The following is a 16,708-nucleotide window of genomic DNA, read 5'->3' as shown; positions in this document are numbered from 1 at the left end:
ATTTACTCCACTTTTATAAACTTTTGGGGATTTAGTAAGTGTGGTTACAATGTAAAAAGGAAAATCCAGAATAAAATGTTAAAAGTAAAATTTGGGAAAAATAAGTGTGGAAAATATGGAAAAGCTGMTTTCAAAGGGAACYATTTTGCAACCAYTGTAAACTTCTGCAACAATGGTGAACAAAGACCTTTCCTAAATCACACATATAAAAAATAGCTTGGCATTAGGCTCTTAAAATATTAATTAGACTGAAATCTTCTTATGTTACTTGGTCTTTTTCYCTCTYTWTMTCTCWYRYKSTKWYRCRYMYYMTMWMAWRWSASASWMKMKSWSWSKSGYATWKTSWCACMCYYYWYRYSMYMKYGYSYSYSTSTSTGTCTTACTACTTGCATCAGTAGGCTCACTTAGAGTTTTACAGTAGAACAGGATGTGAATGACAGTTTGAACTAACAGGTTGCACACTGACCCATTTTCAGTCAGATAATGACCCCTGATTGTACATATAGGTGCCCAAAATTAGATYGAATATGCTCAAAAGGTTCATTTATCTCAGTAATTCAGTACAAAAGACCAACTTATATATCATAAAGTTACAGCATAATGTTATGCAGAACATTTATTTCAGTTTATTTTGATAGTTTTTTTTTTTTATTGAAAACCAAAATTTCAGTTTTCAAGAATATATCTTCAATACAAAAAGACTTTTAGTACAGAAGCATTCTATGCCATAAATAATTGTCTAGGAGACAGCAGGCATGACACTTGTACAATTTTCAAGCTAGTGTAATGTTTCCAGTGCCCAAGATGATTTGGGGAGCCATGTCAAAAGAAGGTATTGGTCCACTGTGTCCCAAAGTCAAAGCAGTTATCTTAGCTTTACATTCAGAGCACTTCATCATTCTCTGCTGACAATCTTCTCGTTCAGACTCTTGTTAAAGTAATTCTTTCCACGACACAATCTTCTCAGAGGAGAAGTTAATTTATTTTCCAGCAGGACTTTGGAACCTACCCACGATGCCAATGCACCAATAATTCCTATACTGACAATGATGTCACTGTTCTTTTTTAGCCATAAAACACCATAAAACACTATTGGTTATTATCATGAGGAAAATGAGAGACACTAGATCCAGCAATGCAGATGAGCTGAKGATCATCAATAAAGCAATATTGCCTTGTTAACACCTCAGCAGTGCCACTAGCTGATCACCTYCTTACCGCATTGCACTGATGCAACAATTTGTGCAAAAACAAATTGAGTCCGTACACTATTGAATGCACGGATATACTTATCACAGGATTGACATTTCTTTTTCATTTCATACAACATTCAAATTTTGAGAAACTGAATTTTTGGTTTTCATTAACTATAAGAAATCACCAAAATTAACAAAAATAAACATTTAAAATGCATCACTCTGGATAATTAATCAATACATAAGTTTAACATTCAGAATTRAATTACTGAAATAAATTAGTAATTTCATTTATTTTTTTAATTCATTACTTCCACCTCTAAATGGACCATGTGACAACCACTACTGTAGGCCACAATAGCAACTTCAGTCCTAAACACAAAACATSATTTTGTTCTACTGAAATAATTTCACACCTTGGAGAAAAATTTAAACTTAAAAACCACAAAGAAGAAATGAAGTGTGAACAATATGAAGCGCAGAACTGAGGAGAGGAAAATGTTACCTTGACAACTGGATGGCCACCAGAAGCTGCTTTGACAGCTCCTCGGCTGCCTTCAGTCTCATAGTGTGCACGGTGGTGGGCTTTGGGTTGTACCTCTATCTTCAGCTCATACTGGCCAAATTGGCTGGGTAACGGCCAGTCTAAAGGAGGGAGCGAGGTTGTCCTGAGGAGACACAAACGCAAGTATACAGATCAACACCCACACAGAGTGGTAGAGGAAATTAGACCTCTGGCAACAAACTCGACAAGTGCAACAGTTGTGTCTAAGATGTGGTCAAAAGCGTCTAAGGCAACCCTAGCAAAAAGGTCAGGAGTGTCATGAGATAACTTGAAAACTAAGTGAATAGAACCTGTAGTAYTGATTATAACCTTTTATAAATACTGGAAGAAAAACTGTTACCAAATTTGAATTGTATGCATAAAAGCCATCGCCTGACTAGTGGCTGGCTATCTGAAAAAAATGTCTAAAACGTGGGTATTCCCCTGTCAAGGACCGACATGGTGCAGTCGGTGACAAATGGTAATATACAATGCATTGTTCTTTCTCCCATCAGACAGTGAATCACTGGAATGCCCACATCTGCTCGCTTAGTTCTTAAGCATAAACCTTGTAATAGGTCATGTTAAGACTCAAAGTGTGAATCATTTTCTAAGCGGGACTNGATGCCAATGCACCAATAATTCCTATACTGACAATGATGTCACTGTTCTTTTTTAGCCATAAAACACCATAAAACACTATTGGTTATTATCATGAGGAAAATGAGAGACACTAGATCCAGCAATGCAGATGAGCTGAKGATCATCAATAAAGCAATATTGCCTTGTTAACACCTCAGCAGTGCCACTAGCTGATCACCTYCTTACCGCATTGCACTGATGCAACAATTTGTGCAAAAACAAATTGAGTCCGTACACTATTGAATGCACGGATATACTTATCACAGGATTGACATTTCTTTTTCATTTCATACAACATTCAAATTTTGAGAAACTGAATTTTTGGTTTTCATTAACTATAAGAAATCACCAAAATTAACAAAAATAAACATTTAAAATGCATCACTCTGGATAATTAATCAATACATAAGTTTAACATTCAGAATTRAATTACTGAAATAAATTAGTAATTTCATTTATTTTTTTAATTCATTACTTCCACCTCTAAATGGACCATGTGACAACCACTACTGTAGGCCACAATAGCAACTTCAGTCCTAAACACAAAACATSATTTTGTTCTACTGAAATAATTTCACACCTTGGAGAAAAATTTAAACTTAAAAACCACAAAGAAGAAATGAAGTGTGAACAATATGAAGCGCAGAACTGAGGAGAGGAAAATGTTACCTTGACAACTGGATGGCCACCAGAAGCTGCTTTGACAGCTCCTCGGCTGCCTTCAGTCTCATAGTGTGCACGGTGGTGGGCTTTGGGTTGTACCTCTATCTTCAGCTCATACTGGCCAAATTGGCTGGGTAACGGCCAGTCTAAAGGAGGGAGCGAGGTTGTCCTGAGGAGACACAAACGCAAGTATACAGATCAACACCCACACAGAGTGGTAGAGGAAATTAGACCTCTGGCAACAAACTCGACAAGTGCAACAGTTGTGTCTAAGATGTGGTCAAAAGCGTCTAAGGCAACCCTAGCAAAAAGGTCAGGAGTGTCATGAGATAACTTGAAAACTAAGTGAATAGAACCTGTAGTAYTGATTATAACCTTTTATAAATACTGGAAGAAAAACTGTTACCAAATTTGAATTGTATGCATAAAAGCCATCGCCTGACTAGTGGCTGGCTATCTGAAAAAAATGTCTAAAACGTGGGTATTCCCCTGTCAAGGACCGACATGGTGCAGTCGGTGACAAATGGTAATATACAATGCATTGTTCTTTCTCCCATCAGACAGTGAATCACTGGAATGCCCACATCTGCTCGCTTAGTTCTTAAGCATAAACCTTGTAATAGGTCATGTTAAGACTCAAAGTGTGAATCATTTTCTAAGCGGGACTTTTTTTTATCTGAGTCTTTAACATTTTAACGTGTGGGTCAGAAAATGGGTGGAAGGMCAAGGGTGTGAGTTTGACAGTACATAAATGACTACCTAAGTCTGCGTGCATACTGTACTACAGCGTGGTTTCTGTCCAGGACACCAGAGTGGGTGGCATTGTGTGTTTTTCCTCAGTGCCTCTTTTTTTTTGTTATCTGAGTAGGCTACAATCATATTTGAACAGCTGTACATATAAAACACTGAATAGAGGTCTCCATACAGAAACTGGGTCCATCCACCTGAGTGAAAGATTAATTTAGCAGCAAACCATGAACACATTCTAAACCTGCTAATTTTGGTTTCATGGCCTACCTGCTGGATTACCTTTATTTATGTATGGCACTACTTTTCAGGAAAACATTTTTTCTTTAATTTTTCTGAACTCAGATGTAAGACTTAGTAAGAAATTATTAAAAATGATTGAGAAAACTACAAATGAACTAAATAGGGTATAACGTATAGTAGAAGCTTCAACTGTGAAGAATATACATGATGAAATTGTAGAGCTATAAAACAAAAGAAAATCTTGAAAGAAATAATTCTTATTACACCTATACATTGATATTCAAAGTCCATAAGTAATYCTAAAACACACGTCTCGGTTACAAAAAGAAGCTTTGAGTCACTTCTGCTACAACAGGTAGCCATTACCACATCTGGATGACAAAGTAGTCATGTCCAATGTTATCATTTCAAAGTATTTGTTGGGACTCCCAATTGCCTGCTCCTCACTCATGAAACACAATATAAAATCTTTATTCTATTAACTTTAATTTGGGATCAATACTGCCAACACTACTTTATTTCTTCTACAGTCATTGTGCTTTGCATTGATGGCTGAGTTTGGCACTTAAAATGTAACACCATCCCTCTTTTACAATTTTGGCTTTGTGCTCACTTTTTTTCTTGCAATTTTACACATTTCTTGAATTTAGACATGGAAATATCCCAACCTGCAAGTCTGAAAACAACTTAAAAGAAAAAGTTAAAAATTTTGATAGGTGCCTTTCCATATCAAAAGAACATCCAACTAATTTAAGATAGTATTTACACCTACATATATGTGTACTAACCAACAGAAATGTTAACCTTTGTCTTTCTTATGGCAGCCCCAAAGTTCTTGTAAATGTCAAATTTTGAGCCTCAATCATCAAGTAATTAAAATTTTCTCTAACAGCAAGTAACAATTAGGATCTACCACTCAGACAAGGTATTAAGYCATCCACTCCTGGCATAAGTCATCACATAACCACCAATGAAGCATGTGGTTACATGGCCTCCATAGCAACAAAAACAGAACAGAGGAAATATGAGCTTGTGATGTGAGGGAAGGGATAGACCATCTCCTCACAAAGCATAACCTTTCTCAAATGTCTGTACTACATGCATGATGCACCTGGTCAACTGCATTCACGGATCCTTGATTTCCTACAGTCTGAGTTGCAATTAAATTTCTACATCTTACCCCTAGCTTAATTAATGTTCTGACACGTTTTGTTCCACAAAACAAGGTAAAACTGTTATCGCTGTTTTTGTAAAACATAAACTCATGAATTAACAGTGGTGGGAAGTAACGAAGTACAAGTACTTCGTTACTGTACTTAAATACAATTTTTGTGTATCTGTACTTAAGTAGATTTAATAATGGGTACTTTCTACTTTTACTCCACTACATTTTACAGTAAGTATCTGTACTTTCTACTTCACTACATTTCTACAAAACTGTTGCGTTACTCGTTACATCCAAGTCGCATTGCGCTTTTTTTCCGTTAAAATGTGAAGTTCAGGGACTTAAGGTGGCGCCGTAAATCCGAGCAATAACGTGACTTACGTGTCTGTTGTCACCCATCGCCTCCCCCTTTWCTTGCACACGGAGCTCCAGACATGCGCTGTGGTTTCCTCTGAGCGGGAGAAGATGTCTGTCTAATGTCAGTAATATAATAGCGCTGCATACATCATAAGATATGGCGACATCACCAGCGCTTCGCTTTCACAGAGGGTGGGAACTTCATCCAACTTTTTGCATCACTTGGAAGGAAAGCTTTAAGAAAGGTAAGCTATGTGTACGTGATGCTAGCAAAGCTAGCTGTACAGAGACATGTTGCATCCGCGATGAAAAAAAGTTGCCACTCATGCGCTGAATTATTGTGTGGAGGTGTTGACTGAGGTGTCGCATATATGGGACAATGCTGTGACCAAAKTCTGCATTGATATGACATTCAGGAACGATCMGATTCTTCTGGACGGATCTTTACTGATTAMATGTATTTCAGCTCTAAGTATTTAATATCTAGGTGTTTTATGGGAATGTGGATCTTTCAGATCAATTTGAGAAGCAATTTTGATAGGTCAAACTTAATTTTTTTGGGTCACGTAGCACGGGGTGCTGGTCTTGACTACAACTCTGCTACCAGGCTCCTCAGTTGCATGTTCTCCCCCAGTCACCTTCTTTCCATCCCCTTTCTGTTGGATTTCTTTCAAAAATAAATTTCTTTCAAAATAAATGCCACTAGTGGCAAAAAAAGTGAAGTTCATGCTGTGTTAGGACTGGAGACAAGATGTTTCCATCCCTGAAATTATGATGCATAGAATCAAATATCCAAGTCTAAACTGTTACAGAGAGTAAACATAATAAAAACATGCTTTATCTGTGGCATTGTTCATTAAAATGGTACATTTCTGATGTATTAAAATTAAATACGATCTGTACACTAAATGATATTGTATTAGGGATTAGGTAATGCATTCAGCAAGCACTTTTACTTTTAATACTTAAGTATTTTAAGTATTTTTAAAAGCCTGTACTTTTTTACTTTTACTTAAGTACAAATGTTAATGTGGTAGTTTTACTTTTACTYGAGTACATTTTTGTCTGTGTATTTGTACTTTTACATTTGTACATTTTTTGAGTACTTTCTCCACCACTGTGAATTAATATATGAGGTTGAGGGCACTGCAGTTTTTTTCTGCTGTATTATAATTATATTTTAAATGGATAATGGAAATTCATTCATAATTTCTACGTGACTCACTCGGTACAATTAAGTTTTAAAAACAAAAACATGAACCATAACAATAAGACCAACTCCATAGGTCATAACCTGAAGATGTATTTTTCATTCAAAAGGTTATACTATTTACGTTTTGCATTTCCCTTTTTGTCATTTACACTAAATGTCAAAACCTATTTACAGTTCTGAGGTATAGACATCTGACATTTTCCTAAGTGAAATTTACTTTTGCTTCAATCCAGTTTTTAGTGCACAACTAATACCAGCTATCCATCATTTTTAAAAGCCATAAAAGATAATACAGCACAGTTTAAAAGCTTTTTCTCCCTTTACCGATTCTGTTTTTCTTTTTTTGTCACTCATGTTTCACTTATMAAACAAACCTTAAAATCAGAGAAAAATYCATCCAACTGTTATCTACACCYGTTTTCCCCAGGGGACTGGTCCCTATCCAGTGGTGGGTCAGTGGACGAGAGGCAGCTGGATACATAACTGGACATGTCCTCTATCCATCACAGTCAAACAATAATATATGTTATGAAAAATATAATGGTTTCATTTCAGAGATAAAAACCTTTCGAAATCAATGTGGTCCTGYTAGAAAAATTAATTGCTCMTAAACCTACAACCTGGTTGGTCCACCATAAAGTGCTTACAATAATGACAGCGAGTCCTTTCCGACGTCTGTTGCCACAGCATCTCCACTGACTTAAGTCTAAACTTTACCCAGACCAAAAACTCTTAATTTTATTTTAATGAGCCATTCAGAGGTGGCCTGGCTAGTGCGCTTTGGACCATTGTCTCGCTTTATAACCCAAGTTGTAGGTTTAAATTTAAGAACTGATGGCTGGACAATCTCCACATAATATTTAACTCAAACATTTTACGTGTTTGTAATCCTGTCCAGACTGACAAATGTCAATGACCTTGTTTTTCTTCTTGTCTTGAATTTCGTTAGATCAGGGAACAAGATATKTTCGCCTATTTCAAGTTTTCTGACTAGTTCAATTCAAGTGATTTCCTCATTCTAAACATCAGGGATTAATCACTCCCGATTGTAGTGAGTGTAGCTAAACCAATAAAAAAAGGTTAATCAGTTAATTCATGATTATATATTGCCGTATATTTTAACACAGGGCAAGATTTGCTTTAGGTAGTTTAATCCCTTGATAATTTAAATCTACTATATAAGGAGGCAAACACTTTTTACAGTCCTACAAGACATTTTGTGTCATAGTAAGAAGCTGACAATCCCAGCCATTTCTTCCCTCAGTCCCCTCWCACCCAACCCCACCCACTCCACCTGAGCCATCTGTTCAAAACATTACTGACACACATGCAAGCATAGACAACTCAACATCCTATTTCATRGCTTCATGAAAGCCCCTTGACTTTCCTCTGTATAAGCAACATCTGCTGTGGGAACATACACCTACCAACAAAGGTACAATTGAGTTTAAATTGTGACTCATCATAGATGTGACCCCGTTTTTGTCTGGACGGTGATAGGTCTATGTGAATAAGTGTTTGTGTTATGTCTACAGACGTGTCTGTCTGTGTGTGCGGCTGCCCCTTTGCCATATGTGCCCTGTGCTGATTTACAGCGCTAGGGGCCAATGCACACAAACAAGGCCTCATCTTCATCTGCCACACACATTGGAGAACAGACAGCCAACTCCTCCTTCTCTCCTGTTGGTGTGTGTGTGTGTGTGTGTGTGTGTGTAGATTTTCTTGTGTACTCTTCTTCACACACTAATAAACCAGAATTTTAACACGCAGCTCAAAGTTCCCTCATAACTGAACAATGAAGACAATGAACAGACATGTTACCCAACAATGTAACTGATACACATTAACTAGAATAAAATGTTCACTCTTCAAAAAGAGATGATTTTTATCTTTATAGCGAGTCACAGTACTCATTAACGAATTCAACACAATTAATATCTTAGCCTTTGACCTAGACTGCCTGTCTACTAAGTGTTAATCACCTTGTCTCAGGTTAGTTCCAAACTGCTGCAGTGTCAAAAGTCCAATTTTTATGCATTATTGGGGGATTTTATGTGATAAGCAAACACAAAGTAGTACATTTTTTGTATATTTACAGATTGAAAGTTGTTGCTCACTCTTCTTTCCAAAATAGATTGGGTTCAGTCAGATTGTACCCCAAATTCTTAATTAAATTCAGGTCTGGACTATAACTGAGCCATTCTAACACATGGACATTTTTTTTATCCAAATCAGTCCATGGTAGCTTCTAGTTGTACGTTTCAGGTTGTTTTGCTGATAGATGAACTCTGACCAGCTTCCCTATCCCTGAATGCAACCCCACACAGCATGATGCTTCCTCCATCATGTATCACCACTGGGAGGGTGTTGTCGTTAGGATCTGAAGTGTTAGTAGTTTCTTTTTTTCTTTTACCATACTCAGCATTTTGAATCTGTGCCAAAAAGTTTAATGTTGGTTTAATCTGAACAAGACCTTATTCTACCTGCATGCTTACCTTAGATGCCCTGTGGCAAACTGCAGAYGGGATTTTCAATAATCCCTTTGTTGAGCATACACCTCATTGCTCCAGGTAATAATGCTGTCCTTACCTGACCTGTCAGTTTAGGTGGACAAATATATCATAGTGGGCCTGCAGTTGTGCCATGATTAGAACCTTGCTCATAACCAAATGCCGCTTAAAACTTACCCCCAATTTTATATCTGAGGTTTGATCTAAGTGTTAGTAAGGTTTGACCGTTAGTCTTTATGCTTATTGTTCACTAATGTTCTCTAACAAGCTTAGGAGACATTCATGAGGTCTTCATGAAAGTACGCCAAGTCTACTCAAGTAGACTTTTTTTCTGACAGGTTGGGTAACTTGTAATTTGTTATCTGCTGCCTATTTTTTAATACATACATAATATTTTCTTCATACCTTTCAAAGGTTCCTAATACTTTGAGGAATTATCCTACAATTAATTTTGCTTCTCCGCTTCAAAATCAGTTGCGTTACCTGAAAATAGGTGTATGACCAGGCTTGGGTTTATTCCATGAGAAGTGCGAGGGCACAGACAGAAACTGTTCTGCAGGACCATCTTTCTTCATGCTGTGCAGCGTGTCGTCTGGAGGAGAATCGAGGTTAGAAGACAGGTTTTCCTGGTCATCTAATACCATCTCTCCTTTCCCTGTCTGCAGAGATGTTCTATCCTGTGAGGTCTTCCTCGTCTTTGATGGGATGTCTGTCTCAGATGGGCAGCATTGAAAAGGTGACATGCCCATAGTGGGACTCCCAGCCCATGTGTCCTCTGTCACGCTCCCCCTGGGGGAATGTCCTGGCGTGGGTGTAGGTGAGTGATGAGGAGACAGCGAACCGGGATAGCAAATGTCGGCACTGGAGTGTCGCCTTTTCCCGCAGGGTGAGGTTGGTCGCGAAGAGGGCCTGGAAGGAGACCGTGGACTAAGCCAATTTTCATCAGTGACGCTATTGCGTGGTGAATGGCAGGGGGACTGTCGAGGAGAAAGAGTGGAGTGGGTGTGATGCATAAAGGGGGGGTGATGGTGCTGCCATGGGGACTGCTCCTCTAGAACTCCTCCAACAGCCTGCGGTGACACACAAACTGGAGAAGTCAGAGGGGAGCCCAGACTAAACCTTGCAGCTGCTTCATTCAGCTCCGAGTCAACATCATCATAGACATGTGAAAACGATTCACAAGATGAAGCATCAGAGAACCAGCTCCTAGAGGAGAGGCTGCTGCAGGGGCTAGGGCTGAGCGAAGAGTCCCTGTATGAGTGGTCCAGTGGCAAATATAGATGGTCTCTGGACAAGGGTCTGTCGCCGTGGTAATCCCCATCAGGACCATTGGCCGTCAGCTCCCCCTCACTGGCATCTAGCTCTTGCTGGCAACTAGGGGAGATGGAGGTGATCTGGATACTGGGGCACTCAAAGGCTTTTGGTGCCTCCACAGGAGCAGAGGGCAGCAGCGGTGAGGTGCCATACTTGGAGCCTTGTGCCTCGTAGCTTAAGTGCTCAGTTCCTGTTTTGTGCGATGGAAGTCGCGGTGAAGTGCTGATGACCTGAGGATGGGAGTGCATGCCATGACGAGGCAGGCCAATAGACTGGTGGTTTGTGACCATAGACTGGGGCTGGCCCACATTTAGGATGTAGAATGATGTGTTGTCATCAGGCTCCAGATCTACGATAGATAAAAAAAAGGGATTATTACCATACTGGAATACTGAAGACACCACATTTTAGACATGTTATTGCTTCTCAAGCTTCATGCCAAGTAACCTCTCTGATATTTGAAAGACTAATGTTTTACACTTTCTGAAAGTTCTTGTTGTATTTAAATAATTYCMTGGAATTTAACAACTTAGTTTTGTCTATAAAGGCATAAGAAGAGATTGCACAATATTAGAGATGTGCTGATCAATCAGCCACCAATCATAATCGGCCGATTTCCACGAAAAAGTGTATGATCGGTGATTGCCGATCACCGTCTCTTGTTGCCGATCACCAAAACCGATCACATTTATCTCACTTCGCAGGCTGCCTGTGCAGCTGATCTCCTCTTYCCTTCACACCGCACAAGCACGTGGCAACAAATCCTGTCGTCAGAAACTTTAACGCTCTGAGTGTGAAAGGGGACGTTTGCGTGTTGCAGCGGAAAATTACCTCTGGAGTGAAACAAGTTAAAATGCGTCAACATAACGAAKTTAATACGGTATTTAAAAAACTARCACTTGACGGAGTTTGGCTATAATCGAGGCTCATTGCAGGAAAAAAGGACATCCAGAGCGGCCAGATAGCAGGTAAAGCAGCGCACAACTAACACTCACCCGGATGAGGGTCAGAAAGCRAAACAARTAACCCAAAAAATAACTCAAGTCTTCRAGCTGGCKGGGTAAGACGCTGGTTCTGCTCTTGCTCTTGGACCGCCGTTACGCGCTACTGGTAGTAATATTTCAYCAGACAGTGAACTCTCACACCGAACGTCTGCTTAAAGCTGGAGCATGTAACTTTAAAAAAAAGAAGATTTTAGATATGTATTAAAATATGTCTATTATGTCTAAAWTAGGTGAATTTATTGCCAGATAATTTTTCCATTTTGGCAGATAACATAGTATCATTTATACCTAAAGCAAAAAATTAACAGCCATTCCAGGCAATCAGTGATCGGCAGAGATTAGCCTCATGGATGATCTGTATCAGAAACAACAGCAAAAGGCCTGATCGGAGCATCCCTACAAAATATTAATTCTTTATGGAAGACACTAATGACTAAAACAATCACAGGTGTTTTGATCAAATAAGTATTGACTTGCTTATTTGCAGTCAGAAAGTTAATAAAATAGAAACAATCTAATGTGTAACAATGCCAAAATGTAATGTTTCAATTGTTGACTTTGTGTTCTATGACTTTGTATTTTTGCATTTTTATGATGTAAAGCACTCTGAGATGCCTTGTTGCTGAAAAGTGCTATACAAATCAAATTTGATTTGATACACAATGGTGTCAGCTGCCAATCATTTTCCCCTCAGCAATTTAGGTAGTTTCATAGCTGACTTTTCTAAGTATAAGATGGAGTTGTATGCAAGTGGCAAAAACCAACCACGGAGATGTTTTGTAACAAATTACTTAAAGTAATTTTCTATTGGCTATCCATAGTCTAAGGAAATGTGGTATTGTGACACCAATAAACATATAAAAACAAGTTATTGTAAAATTGGTTAAAGGTGTGCATAATCTTTCGTGTTCCACAATTCAACTAGTCCGAACAGGGATCAGAAGATAAATTAATGGAAATTGTTATGTAATGTTTACAGGAAAATGTATTAAACTGAATTAAATTGTACGCCAATTTTTTTTTTGAATGTGGAAATCCAGCTACAAAAAATAAATGATATATGTAAAAGTTTCATTACATTGTTAGGAAACCCTTTGTTTATCGGAAGGGAAGTGTAAAAGAATGAAATGGCAACTTGGGGTAAAAAACCGGATTTGAACTCAGCAATGGCAACACAAGCAACCTTAACAACAATTGCTGTTTTTATCTATTTATAAGTACTATAGTAAATATGTTTTTCCATRATCATTTCCCACTCTATACTTGGATAATAGTAAACCACATTTTTTGAAACCACTGATCTATTAATTCCAYTAAACAATGTCATTCTCCTACTTGGAATGCATTTTACATATCACCAACATTTGAACTTCTGTTTCTGAGATTTACAATAAYTTATTTGCACAATTTTGCCTCAAGTTTCCTGAGACTTGGGGCCAAGGTATTTCTCAGTTGCAGGCACTAATCTACGCATTGCTCCTGGAGGGATAAGTGATTAACAGCACTTCTCAGGAAACAAATTCACACAACAATGTGTGCTGTCAGCTGTCATCGCAGCTAGCGCTAGGAGGCTATTTTTACCAAAGGTCATCCAGCACAGGCAGCATATATATGWGTATAAACAGACACACTCACTGAAACAGACAAAAGTCCATTGTGTTCATTGGCACTATTCAGTGAGAGTTTATTGATATACTTTCACTGGTCATGCTTCGCTGCTCCCGCTGGAATGTAATCCCCACATGTTCTACATTTTTCATATGCGAAATGTTAATTGCACAGAAATACTTCAATATTATACTTTCACAATGAGGTATCTTATCATAAATAATTTTGCATTCACCAACAGCAAAAAGAAGAGTTATTAGAAGCAAAACACTGAAGGCATCATCTAACTTGAGCACTCTTAAGCCATCAAAAGCTGACAAGTACAGKCATTTTATTTAAAGGTAGGAAAGATAAATATATTGACTAACGAGCCTTGGAGAACAAAAAATGGCCAAGTGAGTATGCACAAATTATCTGGTTTTGGCTAAAACCACAATGCGGCCTGTACAGGATACTGTTGTGAAACCCTTACACAACTCTTCTATGTATTCCTTAAATTTACAAACCTATTTTCTCCTTTCACTTTAGATAGAACATTATTGCCAATATGACCGAATGCAGGTAAAACATTTAAGTTTAGACAAAAGCAAACAAAAGTCTCAGAAATTTTGAAGAGGATGCATGTACTCTCCAACATCTCYATCTAGTTCAGTAGCAACAACAGCGGCAGGAGTGGCAAGTTGTACATATTTATAGCTGCTCGGTTTCTGACTGGCCCCGTTTGTCTGTCCCAAGACACAGTAATGGATCCTCTGATGACAGCTAGACTAACTGACAGGGAGCAAAAGAGAAACAACAAGCAGAAAAGGGAAAGCAAAAAATGTGAAAAGCAGCTGAAAAAAGATAAGTTAAAGGTGATGATGGCTGACTGTTGTCTTAATGTACATACAAATTTTGCCAAGAGGAATTTATAATATACAAAAGTGTGCTTTATTTGCTGTAAATAACCGACATTTGTTTTGTTTTTACAAGAGTTTCTTCTAAAACTTGAAGTAATTACAGCTCAGTTGAACCATGGTAAAAATGTGCTTTTTTTCATTCTGAACAAGCTTTCCTTCTGTACAACGCCCTGTGTAAATCCCTGAGGCACACATTACTAAAGGTCTAGCCTACTGTGACAAGTAATAGATCTCAGAGCAACTAAACATTCCTGATGCATTGGGTTGCAAAACTAATCAGTAATTAGGAAGTATAGAAGTAATGTTTTGTGGTGAGTGAAGGAAAAGAGTTTGGGTTATGAACAAGTTATTTCAGGCAGCTCCAGAGTAATGCCTTCTGTGTAGAATGACTTACTCCTTTTTAAGGGGAACTAGAATGTTTTTAAGAGCTTTAAATTGTTGAAAAAATAAAGAAACCAAACAGTAGCTACAGAGTCTGAAATTTACTACTTAAAGTGGAGAGAGTTGGGGGGGTGGGGGGGAAGTCCTGCTTAAAGTGCATTATATGGAGGGATTTATATACAGAAAGGGTGGGTGTATTACTTTTGAGCTCGACAGTGAGTCTTACATTATCTAACACGCAGTTCTAATTAATTGTCTCTCTCTGCCTTCCCACTTGTGATTTTTAGCTGCTCTGTCTCGTCTTTATACCTTTTCGGTTTGCTCTACTTTAACTCTTGTATATAAGTATTTAGAAAAATGTTGCATTGTCCAACAAGTCTCAGTTTCAGTTGCAGGATTCAAATGGAAAGGTCAAAATTAATGTGCAGGCTACAAATATGGAGCAACTGTGTGACGCTCCAACCAAGCAATATTTCAGTTCTGAACAGAAAATGAATCTAACTCAATACTAGCAATATCTAATAAATTGGCCAGCTGGTGCAATTCTTCCATGAAATCATCACAGAAAATCTTTAATAAAGTCTTAATCTGAAAATGGTATTCATGTCATTGTCAAATCTATTAGATTAATATAAGGCATCAAACACTAGTTTTAATTCATGCTGGTTTACGTTTTTCATCCACTTGATGATGAAGATAGACAAATAAGTAAACAGATGGGAGTGATACTAGGGGTGACCAGGCCGCCTGGCTCACAGCCCTCATCATCCTCAGAGTTAAAATTAGGTTGCTACCTAAAACTGCACAGTGTAAGGAAATGGGCGGGTGGTGGGAAACCCCCTTGTAAGAGCCAAAGTCACCTTAGGAAAGGAGGTCAGACTGGACCATGTAATACTATTTCCTTATCAATGGACAGTGTTGCAAACCAAACGCTCCTGAAAGGCCTGTGCGTCACAGACTCCTCAAGTGTCCATACATCAGACAGCCAATCTGGTTAAATAAAGATCTCTAAGAGGCTTTGCTGTACCTAAGCTAATAATAGTTTCGCCTCACTGGGAGATGCTTCAGTGAAGGAAGGATTGGTGGATGTTTGTGACACACCACCAAGACCATTGTGTTCTCACTGTAACCACAGGGAACAGCCTGATCCGCTGCTGATGGAGGCATTTACCGTAGCTCCTTGACATAAAGCTCAACAGGTCCCTGGCTGAACATCACACTGCCAGAAGATTCTCACTTGGAAGATAATCTCTTCCTCCCTCTTTCTATTCTCTCAACACACACAAAGTGTGTCAGGGTGCTGTGACCAGTAATGACACACAGGCCTACATTCTGACGAACTCTGGTTTACTACAAGGACAAAGAAGGATTTGTATCAAAATAAGATGAACTATTAATTACTGAATGTGTAGTTTTTGTCATCATTTAAAAATAAATGTATAAAGCYGTTGTGTGAAGATGCACTTGTGAGCACTGTTGTCTTACAGTATGAAGGACCTGGATACAAATCCTGGCCATCGCTTTTTTGCTTTGAATTTTTCAACCTCTGRGTACTAATAAAACACTAAAGCTAAAGTTAGTGCTCCTGCTGAGACATATCAGTCTTATAAACATCCATGTAGTACTAAAGAACTAATCCAAAGATTTGGTTGTAGCCCTCACAAAGGAGACCACGTTGAAAAAGAGATCCTCATCTTTGTGGCTAATAGATCAACTGCACTGTTTTCTACGCTAATGTTACTGCTTTATGTTTCTTCTACTTTCTAATGTTCTACTGCTTTGATTCATGCTGGTCTACTGTGAACATTTACTGCATTAATGTATACATATATATATATTTTTTTGTTTTTTTTTTTGTTTTAGGTTTTATTGGCTCTAGTGGCCTTTATTTGATAGTTAATTAACAGGAAAGTTGGTAATGAGAGATGGGGAAAGACATGCAGCAAAGGTCACCAGGCCGGGAATCGAACCTACGTCAAGGACTAAGGCCTCCATACATGGGTGGTGCTTAACCCCTGCGCCACCACAGCACACCCTACATATTCTTGTTTTAAAATATTTGGGGTTACATATTTTACCAAAGCTCTGTCACATTTAGACCACTTTATTAGTCTATAAATATGTTAACCCCATCTTTTTTGTTGCATAAACTTAAGTTAATATAGAGGGGGTTCTTATATTTTTAAACATTTCTACACTATTATGTAAAGAGTAGTGCTACA

At 38.3% G+C, this 16,708-nt stretch overlaps 1 protein-coding gene across 2 annotated transcripts in view; it reads right to left on the bottom strand.

Moving 5' to 3' along the window:
• nfatc3a (nuclear factor of activated T cells 3a) overlaps positions 1-16,708 on the bottom strand; it is a 67,602-nt gene that overhangs the window by 34,653 nt on the left and 16,241 nt on the right. For both annotated transcript variants that reach the window (XM_008405476.2, XM_008405477.2), the window contains exons 2-3: positions 9,764-10,943; positions 3,052-3,214 (exon numbers count right to left, since the gene is read on the bottom strand). In XM_008405476.2, the coding sequence (XP_008403698.1) occupies positions 3,052-3,214; positions 9,764-10,943 (1,343 nt within the window). The remainder of the gene's footprint in view (positions 1-3,051; positions 3,215-9,763; positions 10,944-16,708) is intronic.

The sequence above is a fragment of the Poecilia reticulata genome, linkage group LG3 (genome assembly GCF_000633615.1).
Source record: "Poecilia reticulata strain Guanapo linkage group LG3, Guppy_female_1.0+MT, whole genome shotgun sequence".
Classification (NCBI taxonomy): domain Eukaryota; kingdom Metazoa; phylum Chordata; class Actinopteri; order Cyprinodontiformes; family Poeciliidae; genus Poecilia; species Poecilia reticulata.
This window is presented reverse-complemented; position numbering and strand designations above follow the sequence as displayed.